The following is a 22,778-nucleotide window of genomic DNA, read 5'->3' as shown; positions in this document are numbered from 1 at the left end:
CTCTTTGTGGGGTACATTGTAGCAAAGAAGGGTGGGGCAGTGCCGAAGCAAACCATTTTGCACTGGGTCGTTCTCTACATCAAGATCTGCTATGCATTGGCCAAGAAGCAGCCTTAGGGCTTGAGGGCTCCTTCTTCCAGGGGCAAAGCTGTTACCACTGCGTTAGCTCGAGGCGTTCCAGTCCTGGAGATTTGTCAGGCAGCGACGTGGGCATCTTTGCACACGTTTGCAAAGAATTATTACCTGGACAGTCGGGTACGAAGAGACGGGCACTTTGCCTGTTCAGTCCTGCAGGACTTCTCACTGTAAGTAGAAATATCTGCAGCCCACCGCCAGGAGGTTATGGCTTGGGTATCTATTCAAAGGTAAGGAATCTGCAGCTAGAAGTCTCTATCTGGTAAACAGGTTACTTACCTCTGGGAATGCATTATCTAGTAGAGACTCTATCTAGCTTCAGATTCATTACACCCACCCATGCCTTCCTGCTCTGTGGATATGTCTAGTAGGGTTAGGGTTTATCCCTTTCAGGACCCTAGTTTTTCACATACAGATGTTTGTTCTAGCCATGGCTCTGTGCTTCTGGCGTGGAAGTTTTGTGGATAAAAGAACTGACTTATGTGCGCTGGGGTGGTGCCTTTATTAGGTGACCATGACGTCACAGACGGCTCCAACGATGCTGACGAAGCCACGCGGATCCGGACAACACACGCGGATCTGAACGACGCCACCAGACATCATGCCCAGGGTATTGCTCAGCAAAAAGATTCCGGATTCGAAGCTGACGCCAGGGAATTCAAAGGTAAGGAATCTGCAGCTAGATAATAGTCTACCAGATAATGCGTTACCGAAGGTAAGTAACTTGTTCTTTTGGTGCCATGTAGCACTGCAAGAGATTATGGCAGCAATCTCAATATATAAGAGCTCTGACAATAGCATCTCAGATTATGCCAGGGATAACACTATAGTAGGGCTTTAATACTGGCAATTTCCTTATTTTGCCACCTTTCTGCAGATCTACTTACTGAGGCTGGCAGTAGCAGGAAGCAGTATTTTAAAGGTTGGAACGCCCTTTGAGTCTGTGCAAACCTACTAACTTGCATGTTTGGAAATTTACGCTTGACAAGGGCAGAAGTAAAGCTTCTTTCATGGTTTGGGGAAAAAAGGTGGTTGGAGGGAAAGAGAACATGTAAACGCTCAATAGATTGTCACATGAGTAAATCTACACATACATATTTGATAGTGCTAAAATACAGCCCACAAATACTTTCTAGTAGTGCGATTTTCTGGTCTACTTCTGTAAATTCCTATAAGTGCATGAACTATGTTAATCTTCACTAAAGCTAAGACATACCAAGGTACACTTTTGTGACTTTCTTTAAGGATTCAGCCCCTAATTAGGTCTGGCGTTAACCAAGACCTGTAGTTTTTAATACAGTTCTGTCTCTCTAGTGGCTGGTTTCACTGTGATAGCAATCTGCTCATTCACAAGGAGCATATTGGCACACAAAGTAATTGTGGTCAGTATCAGGAACTGCTGTGTTAATGTGTGTTTTTTTAACAAATATTTTTGCTTTTTAGCAAAGTTTGTTACAGTGGTGAGGGATCGGCAGCTCCCACATCAATAACGTTTTACAAAAGCTATGTCAAAACAATACAAGTATTGACAAAACCAAAAATGTGACCACCAATGTCGGACCTATTGGCTCTGCCACTGCTTGTTGATTTCCATATTTCCCATAATCTTGTTGAACCTGGGTACACCGATTTTTCATAATGAATATATTTTGGGAAATACTAGCATGCATAAATATATTTTACTAAATGATGCTTCAAAGAAAAGGTTCCTAAAATTTCACAGTAGTTTAGCAAAACATTATTTCCTAGCTGCATTATTTTTCTCAACATTTTATTTTGAAAGCAAATAATCATCAGTCTTGCTTCCAAGCTTCTGCAAATATTTGCATTTAATCAGAGCATTCTGGGAGATTTATATGTAGCCTCTTATTATTAAACTTTGCATACGTGTGTGCACTTTTTTTTTTTTTTAAACTGGAACCACAGTAAATAGTGCAGTCCTAGCTTACAGCGCCCATACTAATAATAAATGCTTTGCATTAATGAACCATAAATACAAGTTCGAACAGCTTAAATATGGACACAAATATTACCTCAACTGCAGACAATTCCCTTCCCTGCTTCTTAATGTGGTACTGTAAACTGGCAGCCAAAAGGTTTGTGCTGCAGGGGGTTGGGCCTGCTTGTCCCAAGAACAAAGTAAACATGAAATCTTGTTGTCCTGGACCTCAAACAATATGCCCTGGATGTCCAGCTATAGGAGTTCCACACCCCTGTGAATCAAATGTATGACCAAGGCTGTTCTCTGCCTTGAATGGCTTAGTGAGTAAAAATAGGATTGACTTGGTTGTAGCTAGAGTAATTACCAGTGGCTGAGATTAATTCAAGCATTCCACCCACCACTTTCATGTGTGCATATAGAGATAATTGCATTTCTTTTGTTACAATTTTTTTCATTTTAGGTCTGTGAGAGGTATAGGTTCTCTTTCTGTAAGAAATGTACAATTTGGAATCTTTACAGTGCAATGTAATGGATCTTTTGAGTCATTACTCCTAGGCTTTGTGCTTTTGTTTGCAAATGTTCTTACCTCAAATTGCAATTGATATGCTACTTTAAAAAGGATAATCTAATCTAAAAGTTATCGTGAAAACTTCTGCTGTAAGGCCCAGCAAGCACTTTTTGCCCTAATTCAGCTTTTTTGTTTTGTTTTATAGTGTCCTCTCTCTGTAACTGGTGCACTGGGCAGGGTTTCCGAACAGTTGTCTGTAATTATGATGAACATCGTGATTAGCTGACATGTATTTCCCTCCCTGGAATGGGGGGGGTTAGGGGGGAAAGGTGGTAGGGGGAGAGTGCAGTTGTGAATCATTGTGATCGGTGGTGTCAGTCTTTTGCTACTGACTGTAGTATCCTAAGCAGAATAGGGTGGCCAAGACTGTTGGATGCTGTAATCAGGTTGCAAACGGTATGCAAAGCAGGTATTCTGGTTTGTATTATAAACTGTAATTTATGTATTTTAATAAAGCACAGTCTGCGAAGAAAGTGTCTGCACAATGTCATAGGATGACTTGTGAGATAGGTATTCACTTTTTTTTTTTTTTTTTAATCTGTCTTCATTTTAATCATTACAACATAGCCAACCAATGCAGAACACTGGGTGTACATTTTACGTGTGAGTACATAATATTGAACATTCAGTGAGAGGTTGCGAAGGGGGGGTGGAGGCAGTGGAAAGAGGTCCAGGTTGCCATAAGATCCGATTTAAACAAACAACATTTACCAATAAACATTATCATCAGCATGCACATGTGCTTATTCTCACATTATCATAATGGTAACTGCGGTGACTGGCAGTGATCCAGGCAGCATTCGCGTGGCATCTACCATTCCATCTAAAATTCCTGTGTGTAGTTACGGCAGAGAATTACCATTCAGGTTTTACCCGTATGTCTTGGTGTGGGTATATTAGTCGATCTGACGTCGCTACCCAGGCCCTGGCTGCTGTTGTGCAAAGTGATATGTCACACCTTTCTGTGTACTATGGTCACCCATAACTGGGCGAGGGATGTAAGTTATATGAGTGTCGGTGTCGCTCATTGTAGGGCGTTCTCCTGTGTTGCATTACCAGCGGGTTGTTGCCTGTGTTAATGGCGGCTTTTATAAGTCGGAGGTGTAGGTCATTTTTGGCCTCAGCCCGGGCTATGTAGGTGTCCCAGTTTCCACGTCCTGCCACTGCTACGCCCCTGTCACTAAGTGAGTGAAATACCTGTGCTTTGGTCACAGCCCACTGCAATAGCCCTTTTAGACACTTATTTACGCCTGGAGTAGTTGACGCCTTCTATTGCATTGCTAATAGGCGTTTGAATAGGACAAAAGCCATGTCACTGAACCTATGTAATTGTTTGTCTCCCTTAGCTTTAGTGCAAATATCTAATAGGCAGGACTTAGAGGTGGGGAGCAGTGGGTGTTTTGTAGGCTCCCACGTTATTGTGGTGATTTCGTGCCAAGCTTGTTGGTGGGAAAGTGTACACCATGTGATAAAAGGAGGCATCCTGATCTCCACATCGAGGGTATTCATTGGGCGAATAGGGGAACATGCGGTGAATCCGGTGAAGGGACAGGTATGCTTGGTGCAAATAAATAAATTGAGTAAAGTGAAATCTTAGGTTGCGGGACATACCCTTCAGTTGTTGGAGCACTCCGGTCTAAGCGGATTGAGACAATGGCTTGGGTAAGACCACTGGCCCTAACTCTCTTCTGGCTCGTTCCTCTACTCCCCAGAAGAGTTTTGTACAACAGGGATACCACTTTTGTGTGCCCAGGATTTGACAGTAGTAAGTGAAGTGTTGGCGATGTTGATGGCTCTGTCACCATTCCTCCATGTGTTATGTATGAGCTGTTTAATGGCACAGTAGGTTAGGAAGCGGCCTAGGCCTATGTTGTGAGTGTTCTCAATGTCTACATATGTCAGGAGCGAGACGTCACAGAAAAAGAATCCCCTATTGTACTCAGTCCAGCCGCCAACCACGGTCCCATTGCATGGTGAGTGTTTATGTCCCTTACGCCCTGCATGCCCAGTAGCGGGATCCTGAGAGTAAAAGCAGTGTTGGGCTCCCATTCCATACAAATCTACGCAAGCATGTTTGGGCTGTGTCCATCAGGTTGCTACCATGTTGGGGAGGACGTGTAGTCTGTCAGCCGTGTTAGCACGTCTTTACGACCCAATCTATCCTGCACCATTATCTTCTTTGCTGTGCGGGTTGTCCGAAGCCAGATGAGTGGCCATTGTAGTTGCGTCGCTTGATAATATAATTCGAAATTGAGCATGCCTAGTCACCCCTCCTCAAGTGGTTGATGTGTGGTGGCTAGGGCGACCCTACATTATTATTTCCCCCATATTAATTCTAACATAATTCCGTTAAGTGGCCGGAAGAATAAAAGGGCCACACACTGTGAAGTAATAAAACAGTCTGGGGAGTATTATCATCTTTACAATTGCCACTCGTCCTAGGGGGTGATAATGGTATTGAGCCCCAGAATGTTAGTGATCTGCGTATCGAGTGTACTGCCCCTCCTAAGTTACCTTTCCTGAGATTCTCTGTGGTAATATATATTTGAATGCCTGGGTATTTGAAGGTGACATGACAGTCTGTACACCAGGAGTACAAGACTTAAGTGTTCCGGGATGGGCGCCATTGGGAGTGGGCAAAATCATGCCTAATTCACTTGTAGGCCGGATAAGTCCTCGACCAGATCAAGAAGTGGCATGACCTCCAGTAGTGTGGACACACTCTTGCACAGATATATTAATGCATCATCTGCGTAAAGAGAAATGATATGGGGGATGCCCAGCTCCAGGATCCCCCATTGCTGTGCTCGTAGCTGAAGGTGTGCTGCCAGGGGCTCAATTGCTATCGCGAATAATAGTGGAAATAGTGGGCATCCCTGTCTAGTGCCCAGTGGATTGGGAAGCTCTCAGAAATTATTCGGCCCATTTTCACATGGGCTGTGGGATTAAAGTACAGTATGTTAATCCACTCCATGAAGCCTGTGCCAAAGCCCATGTATCGTAGCGTCTCCTTAAGAAAGGACCATCCGAGAGTGTTGAAGGCCTTGTCAATGTCCAGCGACATCACTACTTTGTTGAGCTCCTCCTTGGGGGTTCCGTTAAGTTCAGCAAGAGCCTTCTAATGTTCTGGAAGTGTTCCGTCCCGGGATGATTCACAGCTGGTCTTCATGAATCAAGTGACCAGTCAGTGGGAGTAGTCAGTTGGCAAGCACTTTGCCCAGCAATTTACAGTAAGTTAAGTAGCGAGAGGGGTCTGTATGAGCGCACATTCTGTGGGTCACGGCCTGGTTTAGGTAGGACCACTATGAGCGCTTCGCATTGGGATTCTGTGAGACTGCCCCACTGTTTTGCTTCATGCAACACCTCCAGTAATGGACCAGCTAGGTGAGCAGAGAAAGTGGAATAATACTCAGCTGGTTGCCTGTCCGTTCCGGGCGCTTTATTGTGGGCTAGTTGGTGCAATGCGGTTCAGATCTCTTCTATGTCGATGACCTCGTCGAGCTCCTTCCTTTGTAGGGGGGTGAGTTGGGTCAAAGGGAGGTTAGTAAAGAAGTCCTCTAATTGAGCTGAGGTGGGCATTGGTCCCTCTGCATACAACATGCGGTAATAATCCCGGAAGGCATCATTTATAGCAGCCTGGGAGTTGACCGTTTCTCCCCTCTCCAACCTAATGGTCTCTATGTGGGTATGGCTTTGTTCACCATTAGTCAGCCATGATAACAGCCTTCTAGATCGATCTCCGTCCGCATGCCGTGAGTCTGCTTCCCTGTGTTGCGGTTATAATTCACGGCGCACGCCTGAGTCCGAAGTGCCCTGCGCCACATCTCTTTCCAAGGCACGCAGGTCTGTCTCTAGCGCAAGTCTAACGCACGTCAAGACGCGATTGACTCCCCCTGTGGCCGAGAGGCAGTGGCCTTGCACAACTACTTTGTGAGCGTCAATACATGGTGATACATTCAGCCAGCTCCTGGCGGAACAGAGGGTCAGTAAGCACTGCAGGTTGTAATCGCCACACTGGTATGCTCGTGTGCGATCTGCCTCATTGAAGACCGATCCCTAGCGGACAATGGTCCAGCATTTCCTGGCCATGTATTCCACCTGTAAAACATCTTGCGACAGGAATGTTGGTCCCAATATCAAGTCTGTTCTAGTATGCCGTATGTGTACAGGGGAGTAGAAGGAATACTCTAGTTCTTAGGGATGTTGTAGTCGCCATATATCATCTAGCCCTCTGTCGGACATCCAGGAGCGAAGCCCGTGTGGTAATTCTGCTGGGTGCTCCAGGTAGGGGAGGATAGGATCTGTCCATTTCCATATCTGGGACGCAATTAGTCACCCCCCATATACAGGGGACAGAGGGATCTTGAAAGAATGTAGGTGTAATGGATGTCAGAAATTCTCTGTGTTTCGAGTTAGGGGCGCATATACTGGCAAGCACTATGGGTGCCCCATCCAGTGTGCCCTCTGCTAGCATGTATCTGCCCTCCTTGTCTATGGTGAGGCGCTCCGCGTTGTAAGGGACCGTGGGTGCCGTCCATATCATAACCCCCCTGGCGAATGCTGATATTGTTGTGCTGTAAACCTGTCCCCTCCATTTAGTTTTGAGTTTGTGCAATTCCCCCGCTGTGAGATGTGTTTCCTGGATTATCACTATTTGCACATTGTGGAATCTCAGGTAAGAGTGTTCCCATTGGCTCTTGATTGGTGTTGCCATGCCTGTCACATTCCACATTAATATATTATACCATGTGGCCGCCATGTACATCTGATTGTGTGTGTTGCATTATGCGCTTAGTGCCCTGCCCCGTATCCAATACAGTGTCATAACTCAGTGCCCTAACTAGGGCCATGTCTCTATCCTGGCATCTCCCCCACCCCCCACCCCGTTCGTGCCACCCCGTGTCTGCATCAAGAACCTTGTGTGAACATGAAAAACTGCCACACCATCAACCCTCCTGGGCCTGTGGCCAATGGGACTACAGCCAAGTCCCCCCTCTGCGAACACAACAAAGTCCAAACCCATTGGAGGGTTGAACATCATCCATTCGGAAAGTCATGCTAGGGGCGTTAGTGTTCCAAAACTGCGCTCAGAGTTGCTCTGGCCCGTTTCTAATGCTGGCCAATCTCCCTCACGCCGTGCCCCAAACCTACATCGGAATTTACGTGCATTTAACAATTGCCGGGAACGCTTGTTACACTTATGCCATAGGTCTGCAATCATAACTTTAAGACACTACTAGGGTCCATAATCTACATGTTTTGCCGTTTGGATTTTTTGACATGGTTAGGGTGATCATCCTTCTTTGGTCAAGTTGTTCGTTAGGTCCTGTATCCTGCCTGAGACAACCTCACTACTTCCGTGAAGAGTAGTCCTTGTGCGATCGTCCAGTGGCGCCAGCAGTGGAGGTAGAATTACAGGTCGTCTGCTGTGCGTGGGGTAACATCTGGTCCCTGCTTAGAGCTGATTATCGTGCTGCTGGAGTGGAACTTTGATGAGTCAGTGTCCGAGGTGCGAGCCACGCGCAAGCCATTAAAATGAGTTGGACATGTACTGCGTGGCTTCGAGCTTGGCATTTCGCTGTTTGGGCCTTCATTGGGCACGCCCTGGTCCATGGTTTCCTCATGGGCCAGGGCTGGGGGCGGTCTACCATCCCTCAGACAGGTTCCTCACGAGTCGATCTCGCTTGGCCCTTGGCTACAGCCATATCCGGACATCTTCTGAGGTTGGGAATATGTGAGTTTTCTCTCCGTCCAGTACTCGCATACTTGATGCTGTGCTCACGTAGGAGTTGCTTGACCTTAATATATGAATTTATCCTACGCTGTACCTCAAGCGTATAATCAGGGTAGGCTGTGAAGGTGGTGTTTTCCACCCTCCACGGGCCCTTCTTCCGGAAGCTCTGGAGGATGAGGTCCCGGTCCCGGAAGTTGAAAAGATGGGCTATTAGTGTCCGTGGTGGGGCACCAGGTGGCGGCGGTCTACCCGGGATTCGGTGTGCTCGGTCAATGGAGAAGAGAGCAGGCACTTTGTTCCCCAGTACTGTGGTCATCAGCCACTTCTCAAGAAAGAGTTCAGCATTAGGTTCTTCTGCATACTCCGGGAACCCCAGAAATCAGACTCCATTCCTTCGTGACCTCCCCGCTGCATCCTCAGCCTTGCGTTGCAGGGAAGAAACATCCACCTGGCAACTGCGTTACCGGATTCCGAAGTTCCTGTACCGTTGATTGCATGGTCGCTAAGGATGACTCCGTGTCGTCCACTATTTCAGCCAGTTTACATTGGTCCACATGGAGTAAGTTGACTTCTTGCAACACAGTCAGTTTTAGTCTCTAAGGTGGTTTTAGTATCCAGCACGACCTGCAGTAGCTTCTTGAATTGAACAGAGTGGGCTTGGAGTGTAGTGTTCATCTGTTGAAGTGTGGTGACGTTTTCCCCCATGAGCATAAGCGACACCAGGGTTGTCCCCTCCGAGGTCAGAGAGAGCTTTGCTGCTTTGGGTTTCACCATTTTGTAGTTGGCCAGTTCGGATAGTGTCCTAGTACCTTGTAACTTCAAGTCTCGGGTCCCAAGCTCACAGTCCTGGTAGCATGGCCGGTGGTGCGACATCTGGGGCTGGTGAGCCGGCCGCTCGAAGCACGCCGTTCCATGTCTGCAACCGCCTCCAGAGGGCTCCCGGCACTACCCACAACGGGTTTCCCTGCACCCGGGTCCATTACCATCTCAATTGCAGGTGTATTTGCGCGGTGCCTCTTGTCTCTACGATTTGGGGCTCTCATCCCCTTCCGATATTTTGCCCAGCTGCTGGTATTCAGGGTGATGCGAGGCATCTCCAGTGCATTTAACTCCCAAGGGGGCTGTGGGTATTTGACATGGCCCTGTAAAAATCTGTGCCCTCGTTAGGGCCTCTGGGCCTTTGTTTGCTGTGTCGGCGCTGGCTTTATGTAGGCTTGCCTGGTGCCCAGTAGTAACAATCTCTGGCACTGGTTAGTGGAGTGTGCCGCGGCAAGGCAGTCTTGTTACATGTGCAAGTTCCAGCTGTCGCGACGCCGGGTCTCCTTCCTTGGTTCGTCGGACGGACCCACGGTGGTCCCTCTTCGGGCGTCCACTTCCTCTGTGCTCTGCTCCCGGGGGTGGCATCTAGGCGCTCGACTCCTTGCAGCAAATGGCAGCTGACGTTACGATTGGGCTGTGGCTGCACTCACCTGCGTGCTGCCCAGACACTGGTTAACGCCGTAGGCGGTCTGTCCAGTGATCGCAGGCCCCAGGCGGTTCCGATTCCAGTCAGCTGGGGGCCCGGGCGGGCTTTTTACACTAGGATATTAGCCGGGCCTGGAGCAGAGCCGATTACTAAGCGCCTGCCCTGGTCGCCATCTTGGCCACACCTCCAGATAGGTATTCACTTAAAAATTCATCCATGGAACAACAGAGAACTGACCAAGATACAATGACAGAGGGTCAGGCTTGAGATGATAAAATAGAAAGGTGGGAGAGACCTGTAACAAAGGATGGAAGGTGCTAAGGGTGAAGAAAGAGAATGGGAGAAATGTAGGACAGACAAGATAGGGTGGGTGTAGGCCAGTTGTAAATGGTTGAGTATGTGTTGTTTATGTATGTTTTTTTTTGTTTTTTTTTGTGTGACTCTGCTTTCTGTTTTTTGAAAATTAAGGACTGGTTAGATAAAGGTGTCAGGCTGTTTGATATTTTCTGGTCAAACTTAGGGTTTTTCACTCAAGGTTTTCAACATGGTCGGCCAAGGAGAATTAATCTGTTTTTTAGGGGTGGGGAGAACTTGGGGTGCAGTAAAATCATCAGGACTGCTTAGGTCTGGATGTTGACCACACAGCTATCCTATTGACCCATTACTAACACTGCTTTAGGCTTGACCCTTTTGTGCATTGGCTCTCCTTGATTAGCCTCTTTCAGGTTGAGACTTTTTCTGTCATGTTTTGTATATATCTATATATCTCCCTCCCTCCCTCTGAATAGCTGTATTGGTATATCCTTTGGCAACCCCATGAGTGATTGATTGCATTGAGCAGCATGACATACTAGTTTTCAACTTTAGTTGTCTCTTTCTGCTTCTGCTCACTCCCCTGTTGCCTGACTCTAATGTGCTAATGCAGCTTTTGCACATTAAAACAAGGTATATTGACTGTGGCAATGCTTGTTTTTTCAGGAAATAGGTCGCAGCAACTTCTGTTATACAGTTCCTACTAAAATAATAGGACTGCATGTTAGGGCGACAGAACATCAGAATGAGCTGACCCAGGGGAGTTAGAGGGGCACTCCAGCCGCAAGGGTCTTGGGATGAATGCTGGTGCTGGTCTTCCAGTTTGCAGAGAATGATTACCATCTACACTACAGGTCAATTCTGGACTCTTGTCTCCACGTATGAGGGCTAAGGCTATCTCTTAGATCGGGCAAGGCAGAAGGTCCACTCACTATGCTCACAGTAAAGGGTTAGTGATAGGTAGGAATGTCTAGAATTCATTTGTCATGGTTGGATTGTTCATTCTTTTCAACGTGTTCATAATGCTGATAACATTCCTCTGTTTCATCTGCCTAATTATCGCAGCTCATTCTCTCTTTGCAAGACTACGATTGTTTCACTTAATCTCTCATCTCTCTTGTGTTTTGCCTGGACATGCATGAGTAAGACAATGAATTGGCATTGGAGCCGTTGGCGCAATGAGTTTGCATGGATCCCTTGGTGAGAGGAATATCAGCCCCAGGGGGGTGGGAGGAGAAGATCTTTCTGTATGCTGATGACATACTTCTCTGTGTTGCGCAGCCCTCCCATTCAATAGATAGATTAATGCAGATATTTTGAATATTCAAGAATCATTTAGGATATTCGATTAACTGGTCCAGATTGCTGATATATTCTCTCTTAGGGGCATGGCCGGGGTTACTAAAAACTGTGAGGCTCTGATGATTACAAGCTGTTTTAGATATCCGGGTATCTAAATCATACGTGATCTCTGTGAGTTTTTAGGCAGAAATGTGGCCACCCAAGTGGACCAACTCCGAGGGGACGTTTTAAATTGGTGCAGCCTCCCACTTACCATGATGGGGAGGGCACCGCTTTATAAGATGATGAGTCTGCCCAATGTAATGCAGAATACTCCATATAGGATTCCGCCTGAAGTATTTACCAACATTGAGCGGGAGGTCAGATTACTTCTGTGGAATGGGTGCACTTCCAGAACAGCCCTAGCCAAACTACAAGAAGGCGTCTACGATGGCGGCTTAGTGATTCCAGATAAGCTAAAATAGTATTGGACGTCACTGCTCCCAATAATTGAGTGGGTGTTTGTTGACAGACAGGACCCAGCCTATAGAGTTGATAGAGAGGTAATGGGTAGAGGCGGCCTCCGGGCCCAGTTACATAAAGCAAAAAGGACAGGGAACCTTCCAGAACAAACTCAAGCGGTAGTTGGGGCCTGGAAAGGCACAAACAATTCCATGGGTTGGTAAGGGAGACTCGCGGGCATGAGCCCAATTTGGCACAGTAGCCTACTTAAGGAAGTGGGAGGGCTGCAAGGCTTTGAGAACTGGGAACTGATAGGAATCAAACACTTGTGATGTTTGGAAGGGAAAACCTTAAGTTTTAGTGATTTGCAGGTGGACTACGGGGAGGAGGAGGAAATACCTGAAGTGTCATACCTAGAAGACAGGATCCTAATGGAACCTATGCCAGAAAAGGGGATTTCAATGATATATAAGAAACTGGTGAACAGTTCACCTGATCTGCTGGACCAGCTCAGGGAGAAACAATAGGAAGACGCAGGCACCCGTGAGGCTAAAGAATGGGATGAGGCCCACAGGACCTCCCCAAGAGGTATCCAGACGGGTGCGGTTTCGACTAGTGCAACTTAAAATACTCCAAATCGTATTACTCTCTGACAACGCTACACACTATAGGCAAAACACCTACACTGCTGTGTCTGAGATGCTGCATGGAAGAAGGCACATTCTTCCACACTCTTTGGGGGTGCCCGAAGATCTAAGAATACTGGTCTGGGATCGCTCAGGTGATGTCCAGGGTCTTGGCGATAGAGCTCCCATTTGAAGCTAAATGGCTCCTGCTGGGGGTGTCCTGGAATCCACGTGGTCTAAACACAGAGATTTAGCTACGACAGGCCTCCGGAGTGGCAAAACGCAACATATCTCAGACTGCTTCACAACATACCACTGTATTGTGTTATGAATCTAACCAAAGCAATGATGTCTATTTGCTACGTGAACCTTGTTTGTTTAAAAAAAAAAAAAAAATATTAAAAAAAAGAGTAAGACAATGAAAGGGTAAGATCAATTTCATCGGTTTCCTTGGGGATCATAGGGTCATGTTCAAGTTGCCAAAATCACCTTCCACCCCAGTGAGATTAGCGGTTTGGATGCAGCACTGTGAGCTAGCCAGGAATTGGGCTGCTAGTTTCTGATGGACTTAGTCCCCGCATTCTGAAGTTCTGTTGTCCTAATATGCAGTTCTAATATTTTAATAGGAACCGTAGAATAATATCGCGTAAGCCTAAATGAGTAAAATGTTACTGCAAAAAGCAGTGCCAGCTAAAATGTGTATAGTGTAAAATATAAAACAATGCTAAAATGGAGAACCAGCGTGGGTCTAAAAGGGCCATACTATACTTCTGGTTTGCAAAGCTTAAAAGGCTAAGGCGCTGTTTATTGCTGGGGCGTTTTTGTACTCTTGGGCATTCAAGTGAATCCTTGTAAGATGTATATTGGACAGTTGTCATTTATGCAATATGCTCTGTTCTGATTTTAGCCTAAAATGTCTATGTTGGGATGGAAAAGTCCTCAACATGGTAATGGATGTGTACCCCTGCCTTGAGTGCCCCAACTGTACTAATGCCTGGATCCCTAATGCAGGTTATGCATGTGCGCCATAACATAGGCCTGTCTCACAGATTGCAGTCTTTGTTGGACTAGGAGGGGTGCCCAAAGTGCTGACCTTATAGTGATGAAAGGCTACTTACTGCCTTTACCAGGAGATAAGCAGCATGAGTGCAGTTGTGGCAGCATACTGTGTAGTGATCATTAGGAGTGAACAGGTCCTTTTAACCACTTAGCTGTGGGGCCACCCCCCTCACCCCCATGCTGACCTCTTTCTTGGATTTTTGTGGTAGTTTGCACTTAAGACTTCAAAACATTTTGTCCACATAGGCTATCCACACCAAATTTGCATCCTTTTTTTCCAACATCCTAGGGATTCTAAAGGTACCCAGAGTTTGTGGGTTCCCCTGGAGGAGACCAAGAAATTAGCCAAAATGCAGCTAAAATGTATTTATTTTTTTCTGAAAAATTGGAAAATGGGCTGCAGAAGAAAGCATATGTTTTTTTTTTTTTCCTAAATATGGCATCAACAAAGGGTTTGCGGTGCTAAAATTACCATCATTTCCAGCTTTCAGGAACAGGCAGACTTGAATCCGAAAACCACATTTTTCAACACAGTTTTGGCGTTTTACTGGGACATACCCTGTTTTTGCACTGTTTTGTGCTTTCAGCCTCCTTCCAGTTAGTGACAGCAATGGGTGTGGAACCAATGCTGGATCTCGGACAGCTAATCATTCCCGAAAAGAAGACAAAATACTGAATTCAGCAAGGGGTCATTTGTGTAGATCCTTCAAGGTTTTCCTACAGAAAGTAACAGCTAAAATAAAAATATATTGAAATTGAGGTGAAAAAAAATCAATTTCCGGACACATTTTCTTCCATAACATTTTCCAGCCACATTTTCTTCTATAACTAATTTTTTTTAAAGCAATATACTGTTATGTCTGCTGGACTCTTCTGGTTGCGGGGATTTATAAGGCTTGTAGGTTCATCAAGAACCCTAGCTACCCAGAGCCAATAATTGAGCTGCACCTTGCAGTGGGTTTTCATTGTATACCGGGTATACAGCAATTAATATGGTGAAAAATAGGTATCAAGGAATCCTTTGTATTTCCAAAATGGGCTCAAGTTAAGGTGTTGAGAAGCAGTGGTTATACGCACATGTGCATTACAGTGCTTTTCCCAAATAGCCTTCTTTTTTACTCACTGTCTTAAATTTTGAAGGAAAAATGTAGAGAAAGAGAAGGAGGCTGGCCTGGTTTGTAGTGGGTACCTTGGGTACTTACACCTTATACCAGGTCCAGTTATCCCTTATTAGTGAAGTAATAGTGTTCTAGCAGCTTAGGCTGATAGAGGTAGCTGTAGCAGAGCAGCTTAGGCTGAACTAGGAAACATGCAAAGCTCCTACAATACCACTTATAGTTACACAGTACTTATACACAAGTGAAGACAATACTGAGTGTTACCAAAAATAAAGGTATTTAATTGGGTGACACAGTACCAGAAATATCTTAGAGACAATACTCCTCCTGGAGGTAAGTATTTTACACAATATATACACTAGACACCAAAATTACACAAGTTAATAGTCATAAAACAATGCAAACAGTAGGAAATCCTATAGAATGTAATGGGAGAAAATAGGTCTAGGGGCAACACAAACCATATACTAAGAAAGTGGAATGTGAATCACAAATTCCCCCCCCTAGACAAGTGTAGTGTGTGCAGAATCGCTGGGAGAGTAAGAATACAGTAAAGGTAAGTTAATTACCCCACCCCTGAGCCCTGAAAAGCAGGAGTAAAGTACTGCGAGTTTCCTTAGGACACACAATACCTCGTTTTTGTGATTTTTGCAACAGCCAACCAAGTCTGCAAAGAACAACTGCTGTATTATTGGACCTAAAGACCTTCAAAGGGAGGGGACCAAGTCCAGAAGTTTAAAGAAGTTCCAGGAAGGACAGGAGCCCCTGCCAACCCAGAAGAGGGTGCAAAAGCAGAGTCCCCGGTTAGTTGAAGACTGCAGAAATGCACCCTAAGAAGATGCCAGTGGGTTCCTGCGTGATGCAAAATATGTCCCACGGCGTGAAGATTGTTGCAGACGAGATTTTGTGTTGGAAGTCACCAACAAGCCTTGGCTATGACAAAAGTGCGTTTTGCAACAAAATGGCACTGGATGGACCCAGGAGGGACCTGGGGGCATCAACTCTGTGTGAAGAGGAAGATGGGGCTCTCAGTACTTTAGAGAGCCCTCAGGATACCAGCCGGCACCCCCAGGAGTCGCAGGATCCGGGTTCAGAGGAGGTGCAAAATGCGGTTGATGCAGTACAACAAAAGAAGGTCCCACGCCGCCGGAGAACAACTCAGCGAGTTGAGCGTCACAGGATGGAGTGCTGTGGACCTGGGCCAGGCTGTGCACGAAGGAATTTTGCAGTGCACAGAGGCCTCAGGAGACGAAGAAGACCCAGTACACAGGGGTACCTTCGTTCTCGGGGGAAGGCAAGGTCTTACCTCCTCCAAATTGCGTCAGCAGGACCTCAGGACAGTCTGTCGATGTCCATCCTCTGTATCCTTAGGAGCACACTCGTCACTGTGAGAGGAGTCCCAGAGTACCGGTCGTCGTCTTGGAAGGTGCCTGCTTGGAGCAGGGGAGTGACTCTGTCACTCCAGGGTAGATTTCTTTGGTCCTTCTGGTGCAGGATGAAGACAGGAAGTTCCCAAAGCGTGCACACCTTGGAAACTGTCGCAGTTGCTGACTTGGAGCTGAGGTTGTTGAAGAAAAGTGTCTCTTGTAGACACTTTGTTGCAATTACAGCGTTTCTTGGAGAAGGCTGCTGTTGATCCGAGGTCAGAGTCTGAAGTTGTTGCAGAGGATTCCTGAAGGAAACTTGCAAGCAGAATCTGAAGAGAACCCACAGGAGAGACCCTAAATAGCCCTGAGAGGGGGATTGGCTACCTTATCAGGTATGGACCTATCAGGAGGGGTCTCTGACGTCACCTGCTGGCACTGGCCACTCAGAGCCCTCCAGAGTGCCACTACACCTTGCAAAGCAAGATAGCTGAAGTCTGGGACACACTGAAGGAGCGCAGGGCACTGCCCCTGGGGTGGTGATGGACAGGGGAGTGGTCACTCCCCTTTCCTTTGTCCAGTTTCCCACCAGAGCAGGGGAGAAGGGGCCCCTGAACCGGTGTAGACTGGTTTATTCAAGGAGGGCACCATCTGTGCCCTTCAAAGCATTTCCAGAGGCTGGGGGAGTCTACCCCTCCCCAGCCTATAACACCTATTTCCAAAGGGAGAGGGTGTAACACCCTGCTCTCAGAAGAAAGGCTTTATTCTGCCTTCCTGGGACTGGGCTGCCCAGACCCCAGGAGGGCAGAACCCTGTCTGTGAGGTGGCAGCAGCTGTAGCTGCCGTGCAAGCCTCAGAGAGCTGGTTTGGCAGTACTGGGGGTCCATAGTGGAGCCCCCAGGATGCATGGAATTGGCTCCCCAGTACCAGATTTGGAATGGGGGACAATTCCATGATCTTAGACATATTACATGGCCATATTCGGAGTTACCATTGTGAAACTACATATAGGTATTGACCTATATGTAGTGCACGCATGTAATGGCGTCCCCGCACTCACAAAGTCCCGGCATATGGCCCTGAACTATGTGGGGGCACCTTTGCTAGTTCAAGGGTGCCTTCACACTAAGTAACTTTGCACCTAACCTTCAGCAAGTGAAGGTTAGACATATAGGTGACCTATAAGTTACATAAGTGCAGTGAAAATGGCTGTGAAATAACATGTGCGTTATTTCATGCAGACTGCAATGGCAGGCCTGTGCAAGGGTTTGTCTGAGCTCCATATGGTTGGCAAAAGAAATGCTGCAGCCCATATGGATCTCTTGGGATCCCAATACCCTGGGTATCTAGGTACCATATACTAGGGACTTATAAGGGGGGTCCAGTATGTCAATTGAAATTGGTAAATGAAGTCACTGGCATACAGTTACACATTTAAAAGCAGAGAGAGCATAAGCACTGAGGTTCTGGTTAGCAGAGCCTCAGTGACACAGTTAGGCACTACACCGGTATACACATTAGGCCATAAACTACGAGCACTGGGGTCCTGGCTAGCATGATCCCAGTGAGACAGGCAAAACACACTGACATATAGGTTTTTATCTATGTGCACTGGGGTCCTGGCTAGCAGGATCCCAGTGACACAGTAAAAACACACTGGCAGACACTCAGAAACAGGCCAAAAGTGGGGGTATCCATGCTAGAAAGAAGCTACTTTCCTACAGGCAATAACACTTGTTCTTCTATTCTGTGTTCCCCCAAGTCTCCCGATTAAACTGGTACCTCACTTGTGTGGATAAGCCTAGTGCCCGCAACAGGAAAAGCAACATGGACACATCACATTTTTCCATTGAAATCTGATGTGTTTTTTTGAAAGTGCCAAGCTGTGGATTTAGGCCTCTAGCTCAGCTGGTACCTAGGGAAACCTAGCAAAACTGTGCATTTTTGAAAACTAGACATTTAGGGGAATCCAGGATGGGGCTCTCACCAGGTTCTGTTACCCAGAATCCTTTGCAAATCTCAAAATCTGGCAAAAAAAAACCACTTTTCCCTCAGATTTCGGTGATAAAGTTCTGAAATCTGAGAGGAGCCACAAACTCCCTTCCACCCAGCATTACCTAAGTCTTCCGATAAAAATGGTACCTCACTTCTGTGGGTAGGCGTAGTGCCTGCAATAGGAAATGCCCCAAAATGCACCATGGACACATCAAATGTTTACATTGAAAACTGAAGTGGGTTTGGAAAAGTGCCTTACTGTGGATTTGTGAACTCTAGCTCAGCCGGTACCTAGGAAAACCTACCAAACCTGTGTATTTTTTTAAAACTAGACACATAGGGGAACCCAGGATGGGGTAACTTGTGGCACTCTCACCAGATTCTCTTACCCAGAATCCTTTGCAAACCTCAAAATTTGGCAAAATAAAAATCTCACATTTCAATGATAGGAAGTTCTGGAATCTGAGAGGAGCCACAAATTTCCTTCCACCCAGTGTTTCCCCAATCATCCCGATAAAAATGGTACCTCACTTGTGTGGGGAGGCCTAGTGCTCATGTCTGGAATGGATCACACAATGGTCAATGTTAGTCCTTACATGAGGGCTACTGTTGACCCTGGTGTGGTCCATTCCTGAAACAGGCACTAGGTAGCGGCACTCAAGTGGGGTAGCGTTTTTATCAGGACAGGTGGGGAAACACTGAGTTGTAGGAATTTTGTGGACCCCAGGATATTCCTGTAGTTTGTGTGACAGAAATGTAAGAAAAAATAGAGTTTTTATTCAGCATTTCACATTTGCAGGATAATCTGGGTAAGAAAACTTTGGGGAATCCACACAAGCCACACCTCTGTAGACTCCCCCGGGTGTCTAGTTTCCAGAAGTGTCTGGGTTTGGTAGGTTTCCCTATATGGCCTCCGAGCCCAGGGCCAACAACGCAGGTGCCTGCCTTACAAAACAAGGTTGTTTTGTGATAGATAATTTTGATGTCTCCACAATATGATTTGGGCGGTGGAATTTGGGGCTGAACTAAATTGGGGAGCTCCCAAGAGAGCATTCTCTGTGCGCTTGATGCTGCATGCACCTGCTCTCTGGGTTAGGCTAACCTGCTGTTGTCCTGCTGCACAGACTGTGCTTGCGAAGGGACAGCAGGACTGTCCTCATCACCTCCCTCAGAATCACTAGAAGAGGAGTTATTGGATGGGACTCCTCTGACTGAAACATTACTCCCAGAGTCTGCACCATTGTCCTATCCCGCAGATGCTGTCTCAGTATCTGCTGTCTCAGTCTCTGATCCTGCGTCAGAGCTGTACTCTATAACCCGAGTTAGGGATTGAGCAGCAGTTATCCAACAAGATGCCATGTCTGCTACTGGCTAAACTGTCGCTCTAAAACACTAGCCAACGTAGACAGTCACAAAATTGCTGGTGGGAGTGTGTGTGATGCATCCAACAGTAAAGGTCAACTTACCTTCACATCTTCCCTCAATCAGCACGTTCTCTCAAGACACTGAAAAGACATACTATTACTTCAGCTTGTCACATACCAATCGTCCGTCTATAGCGCCTCTGGCATCCAGTCCAACAATCATCGTTGGTGCTCCCACTCCAAACACCTCCTTCTCGGATTCCCTCACTGTCACCCAGCAAAAGTGCCCTTCATCTCTCCATAGCCCCCCTTGCACATACATTTAATTTGTATTATAGTGCAGGTAATGGCTGGCTTTACTAATCCACTCAGCTTTGATCGTCTCAGATTTGATCTTTGCAGTATGCGTACAAACCTTCTGCAATACTTTATGGCATCAAAACTGCCACTAGACAAAAGTCAGACCCTTTTCTAGGAGAAACTTGATCACAAGTTACTTGGCTTTTTTTATTGCTGCCTAAAAGCTGCAGTTGAAATGCCTCAGTTGAAATATGTTCATTGCTTTAAAGAAGAAAGCTGCAACTGCAAGAGAAATAGTGGCGGATATATATATAATATTTATATACACAACAATATTTAAATGAACTGTGCAACTATATCTGAATTAGTAAAACACAAATGAAGCACATTTTTTGTTAATTCTGAAGTGTGTTGGAAACAATTTCTTTAATATGATCAAAACAAATTTATACACTAGGTGATGCCATTTCTACACTTTTATTATGGACTGTATAGTTTTATTAGTAAAACTGTATGTCTGTGCAAATGAAATGGTCATTTAAATTGAAAATATGTTGTCTGTATTTGCAGTGTGTTACAGCACCATGCATAGTCCACTGTACACCACTACCCTTTCCTCTGTATCACTCCATTCCACTGCACTGTACTTTGCACCAGTACCCTCTACTCTGCACCACTACACTCTATCTGCACCTCTTTTCTCTACTCTGCATCACTCTACTCTATGCCAGTGCACTCTTCACCACTCCAGTCTAGGCCACTCTACTCTGCACAACTCCACTCTACTCTGCACAACTCCACTCTACGGCACTCTGCACAACTCCACTCTGTGCCATTGTGCTCTGTGCCAATACACTATGCGCTAATGCACTCTGCTCTCTACCACTCCACTCTATGCCCTTGCATTCTATGCCAATCAAATCTGTTCTGCACCACTGCACTCTGCTACTACACTGTACACCGCTATACACTATGCCACTTCACTCAATGCCACTGAACTCCATTCTGCGTTTTTGTACCTCTGTAGATATTATACAGCATAATGAAAGACTGTCTGCCATTAACTCTTTCCCCTTGATTTTTCGTTTGCAGGCATTCACTCCGCAGAGGCAGCTCCTTCACGTTTCTGACCCCGGGGCCTTATTGGGACTTCACTCTGGTAAGTAAGAACCTCAACCATCTTAGTGTACGGGGAAATATGTAAGAACCTAATGAGATAATTAAGAAATACATTTAAAGTGTAACGTCCTGTGTAGCAGCATATTGTGATTCTTCTATCATCTCATTAGGTTGTTATGATCGAGGTGGCAAAAGCACTTTTTTGATTGACATTCCAAAGTGGATGTACTAGTGTGGACCACAAAAACTGTCCATACGCAATCCACGACCACTCCTTTGCCCAGGTCACTTGTCTGTTGATATGTTTGTCATGTCCCTGGTGCAAGCCTGTCTGTGTAAGTCTCCCAGCAGTTTGAGTCTACCTTCTACTTCTACAAGGTGGTAATAATGGCATTGTGTGGTCATTGGTGGTGCTCAATCGATTGCAAGGTGCGATCAATTAATAGGAATGCTGTAGTTTGTGAAGGGGGTTTTCCTGTTTTATAAGATTAAGACGTTTTGTCTTGTAATATTTACAGTTTATTCTTTATTGTGAAATAATAGTTATTTATTTTTTAACTTTTTTGTGATGGGTCAGTTTTTTTGTGAGCTCCAAATAGACACCATTGCAGTGACCCAGTGAAGTTTAATGGGGATGCTCTGATCACGTTTACTAAATGGTGATACATTATCTTGAGTAATATTTTGAGCAAAAACAACATTTAATAAGGCATTCGCAAAGCCAATGCTCTCGACTTTTATAGATTTTACCTACCCTGTGTTTGTTGCCAATGCTGAACACCATTGGTAAAAAATAAAAAGCCAAAACAGCCGGCCCCAGCTTGATTATGTATGCATTCACATGATTTGCCATGCATGCACGCCCCTACGTCGTGACACTGAGGGTCCAAAAGCGCATTGTAAAAGTAGTGGCTCGGTAGCAAATTGCACCTACCAACACTCCAAAAAAGATCCTTCTATCTCTGCCTTACTCTACCTTCTTCATAGGAGGAGTCTGTCTTTTTTTTTACACTCTTTATCAACATAGTTGCATGAAACACAATCACATGGGTAAAAACATGAATACAGACTATCACCCTTTTAGATTACTAGCTTTGTTGTGATTATTCCTGTACCAATACCAGCCTAAAAATAGGTACCATCTGCAAACTCAATCAAAAACAGATCAGCTTTTGCGGTTCCTTTCTGATGTCTACTTCTAAACGCTCATTCCTCACCTTACAATAATCCCTAGGAGCCGCACTGAATCCAGAAACTGTTCTTCAGCAGTGTGCCTGCAAGCTTCTCCGTGTTGCTGTGCGGCTCCGTGTTGGCTCTTTACCGCCCAAGAGTGACAGAGGGGAGCTGAATGTAAGCACTACCTCTGTAAAGAAAACTTTAAATAGACCATATTTTGGGTGAACTTATGACTCCCACTGCATCTGTTCATGCCTCGCGAAACCACAGGGACACCCTGTTGAGTTACCACCGACAGAACTTTTCTCTGGGGCATCTGGTCACTTGGGGCCCTCTTCAGTCCCATACTGGCTCCACTAAATGACTCTGCTACTCTGGCCCCAAGACCGGCACTGGACTCTTTCACGTCAACCCTGATATCAATATCACAGGCACCAGAAGAGAATCCAGGTCTGATTCCGATGTTAAGCACTGAACCAACTAAGGCTCAGTTGTGGCCATTGTTGCACTACAGGACTACAAAAGCTCAACTGCTCATCATAATTCCCTGTGTCTCTACCAGGGCTTCATTATATTTTTTTCCTCTGACTCCGAACAAAGATACCCCAGGGCAGGATGATGATTGGGGGATGGAGATGGTTTTGTCTCTTCTCATTACACAGATGATAACTTTTACGTTGATTTACAAGAGACCAATGAGTTTGACATCTTCCTTGATCAAGGGTTTGACTTGCCACTTGTGCTACCAATTGAAGAAA

At 45.8% G+C, this 22,778-nt stretch overlaps 1 protein-coding gene across 1 annotated transcript in view; it reads left to right on the top strand.

The window, feature by feature from the left end:
- The window catches only part of NET1 (neuroepithelial cell transforming 1), a 302,520-nt gene that overhangs the window by 97,847 nt on the left and 181,895 nt on the right, over positions 1-22,778 (top strand). Inside the window, exon 2 of the mRNA XM_069229301.1 lies at positions 20,818-20,884. Within this exon, the coding sequence (XP_069085402.1) occupies positions 20,818-20,884 (67 nt within the window). The remainder of the gene's footprint in view (positions 1-20,817; positions 20,885-22,778) is intronic.

Source organism: Pleurodeles waltl, chromosome 4_1 (assembly GCF_031143425.1).
Source record: "Pleurodeles waltl isolate 20211129_DDA chromosome 4_1, aPleWal1.hap1.20221129, whole genome shotgun sequence".
Taxonomy (NCBI): domain Eukaryota; kingdom Metazoa; phylum Chordata; class Amphibia; order Caudata; family Salamandridae; genus Pleurodeles; species Pleurodeles waltl.
This window is presented reverse-complemented; position numbering and strand designations above follow the sequence as displayed.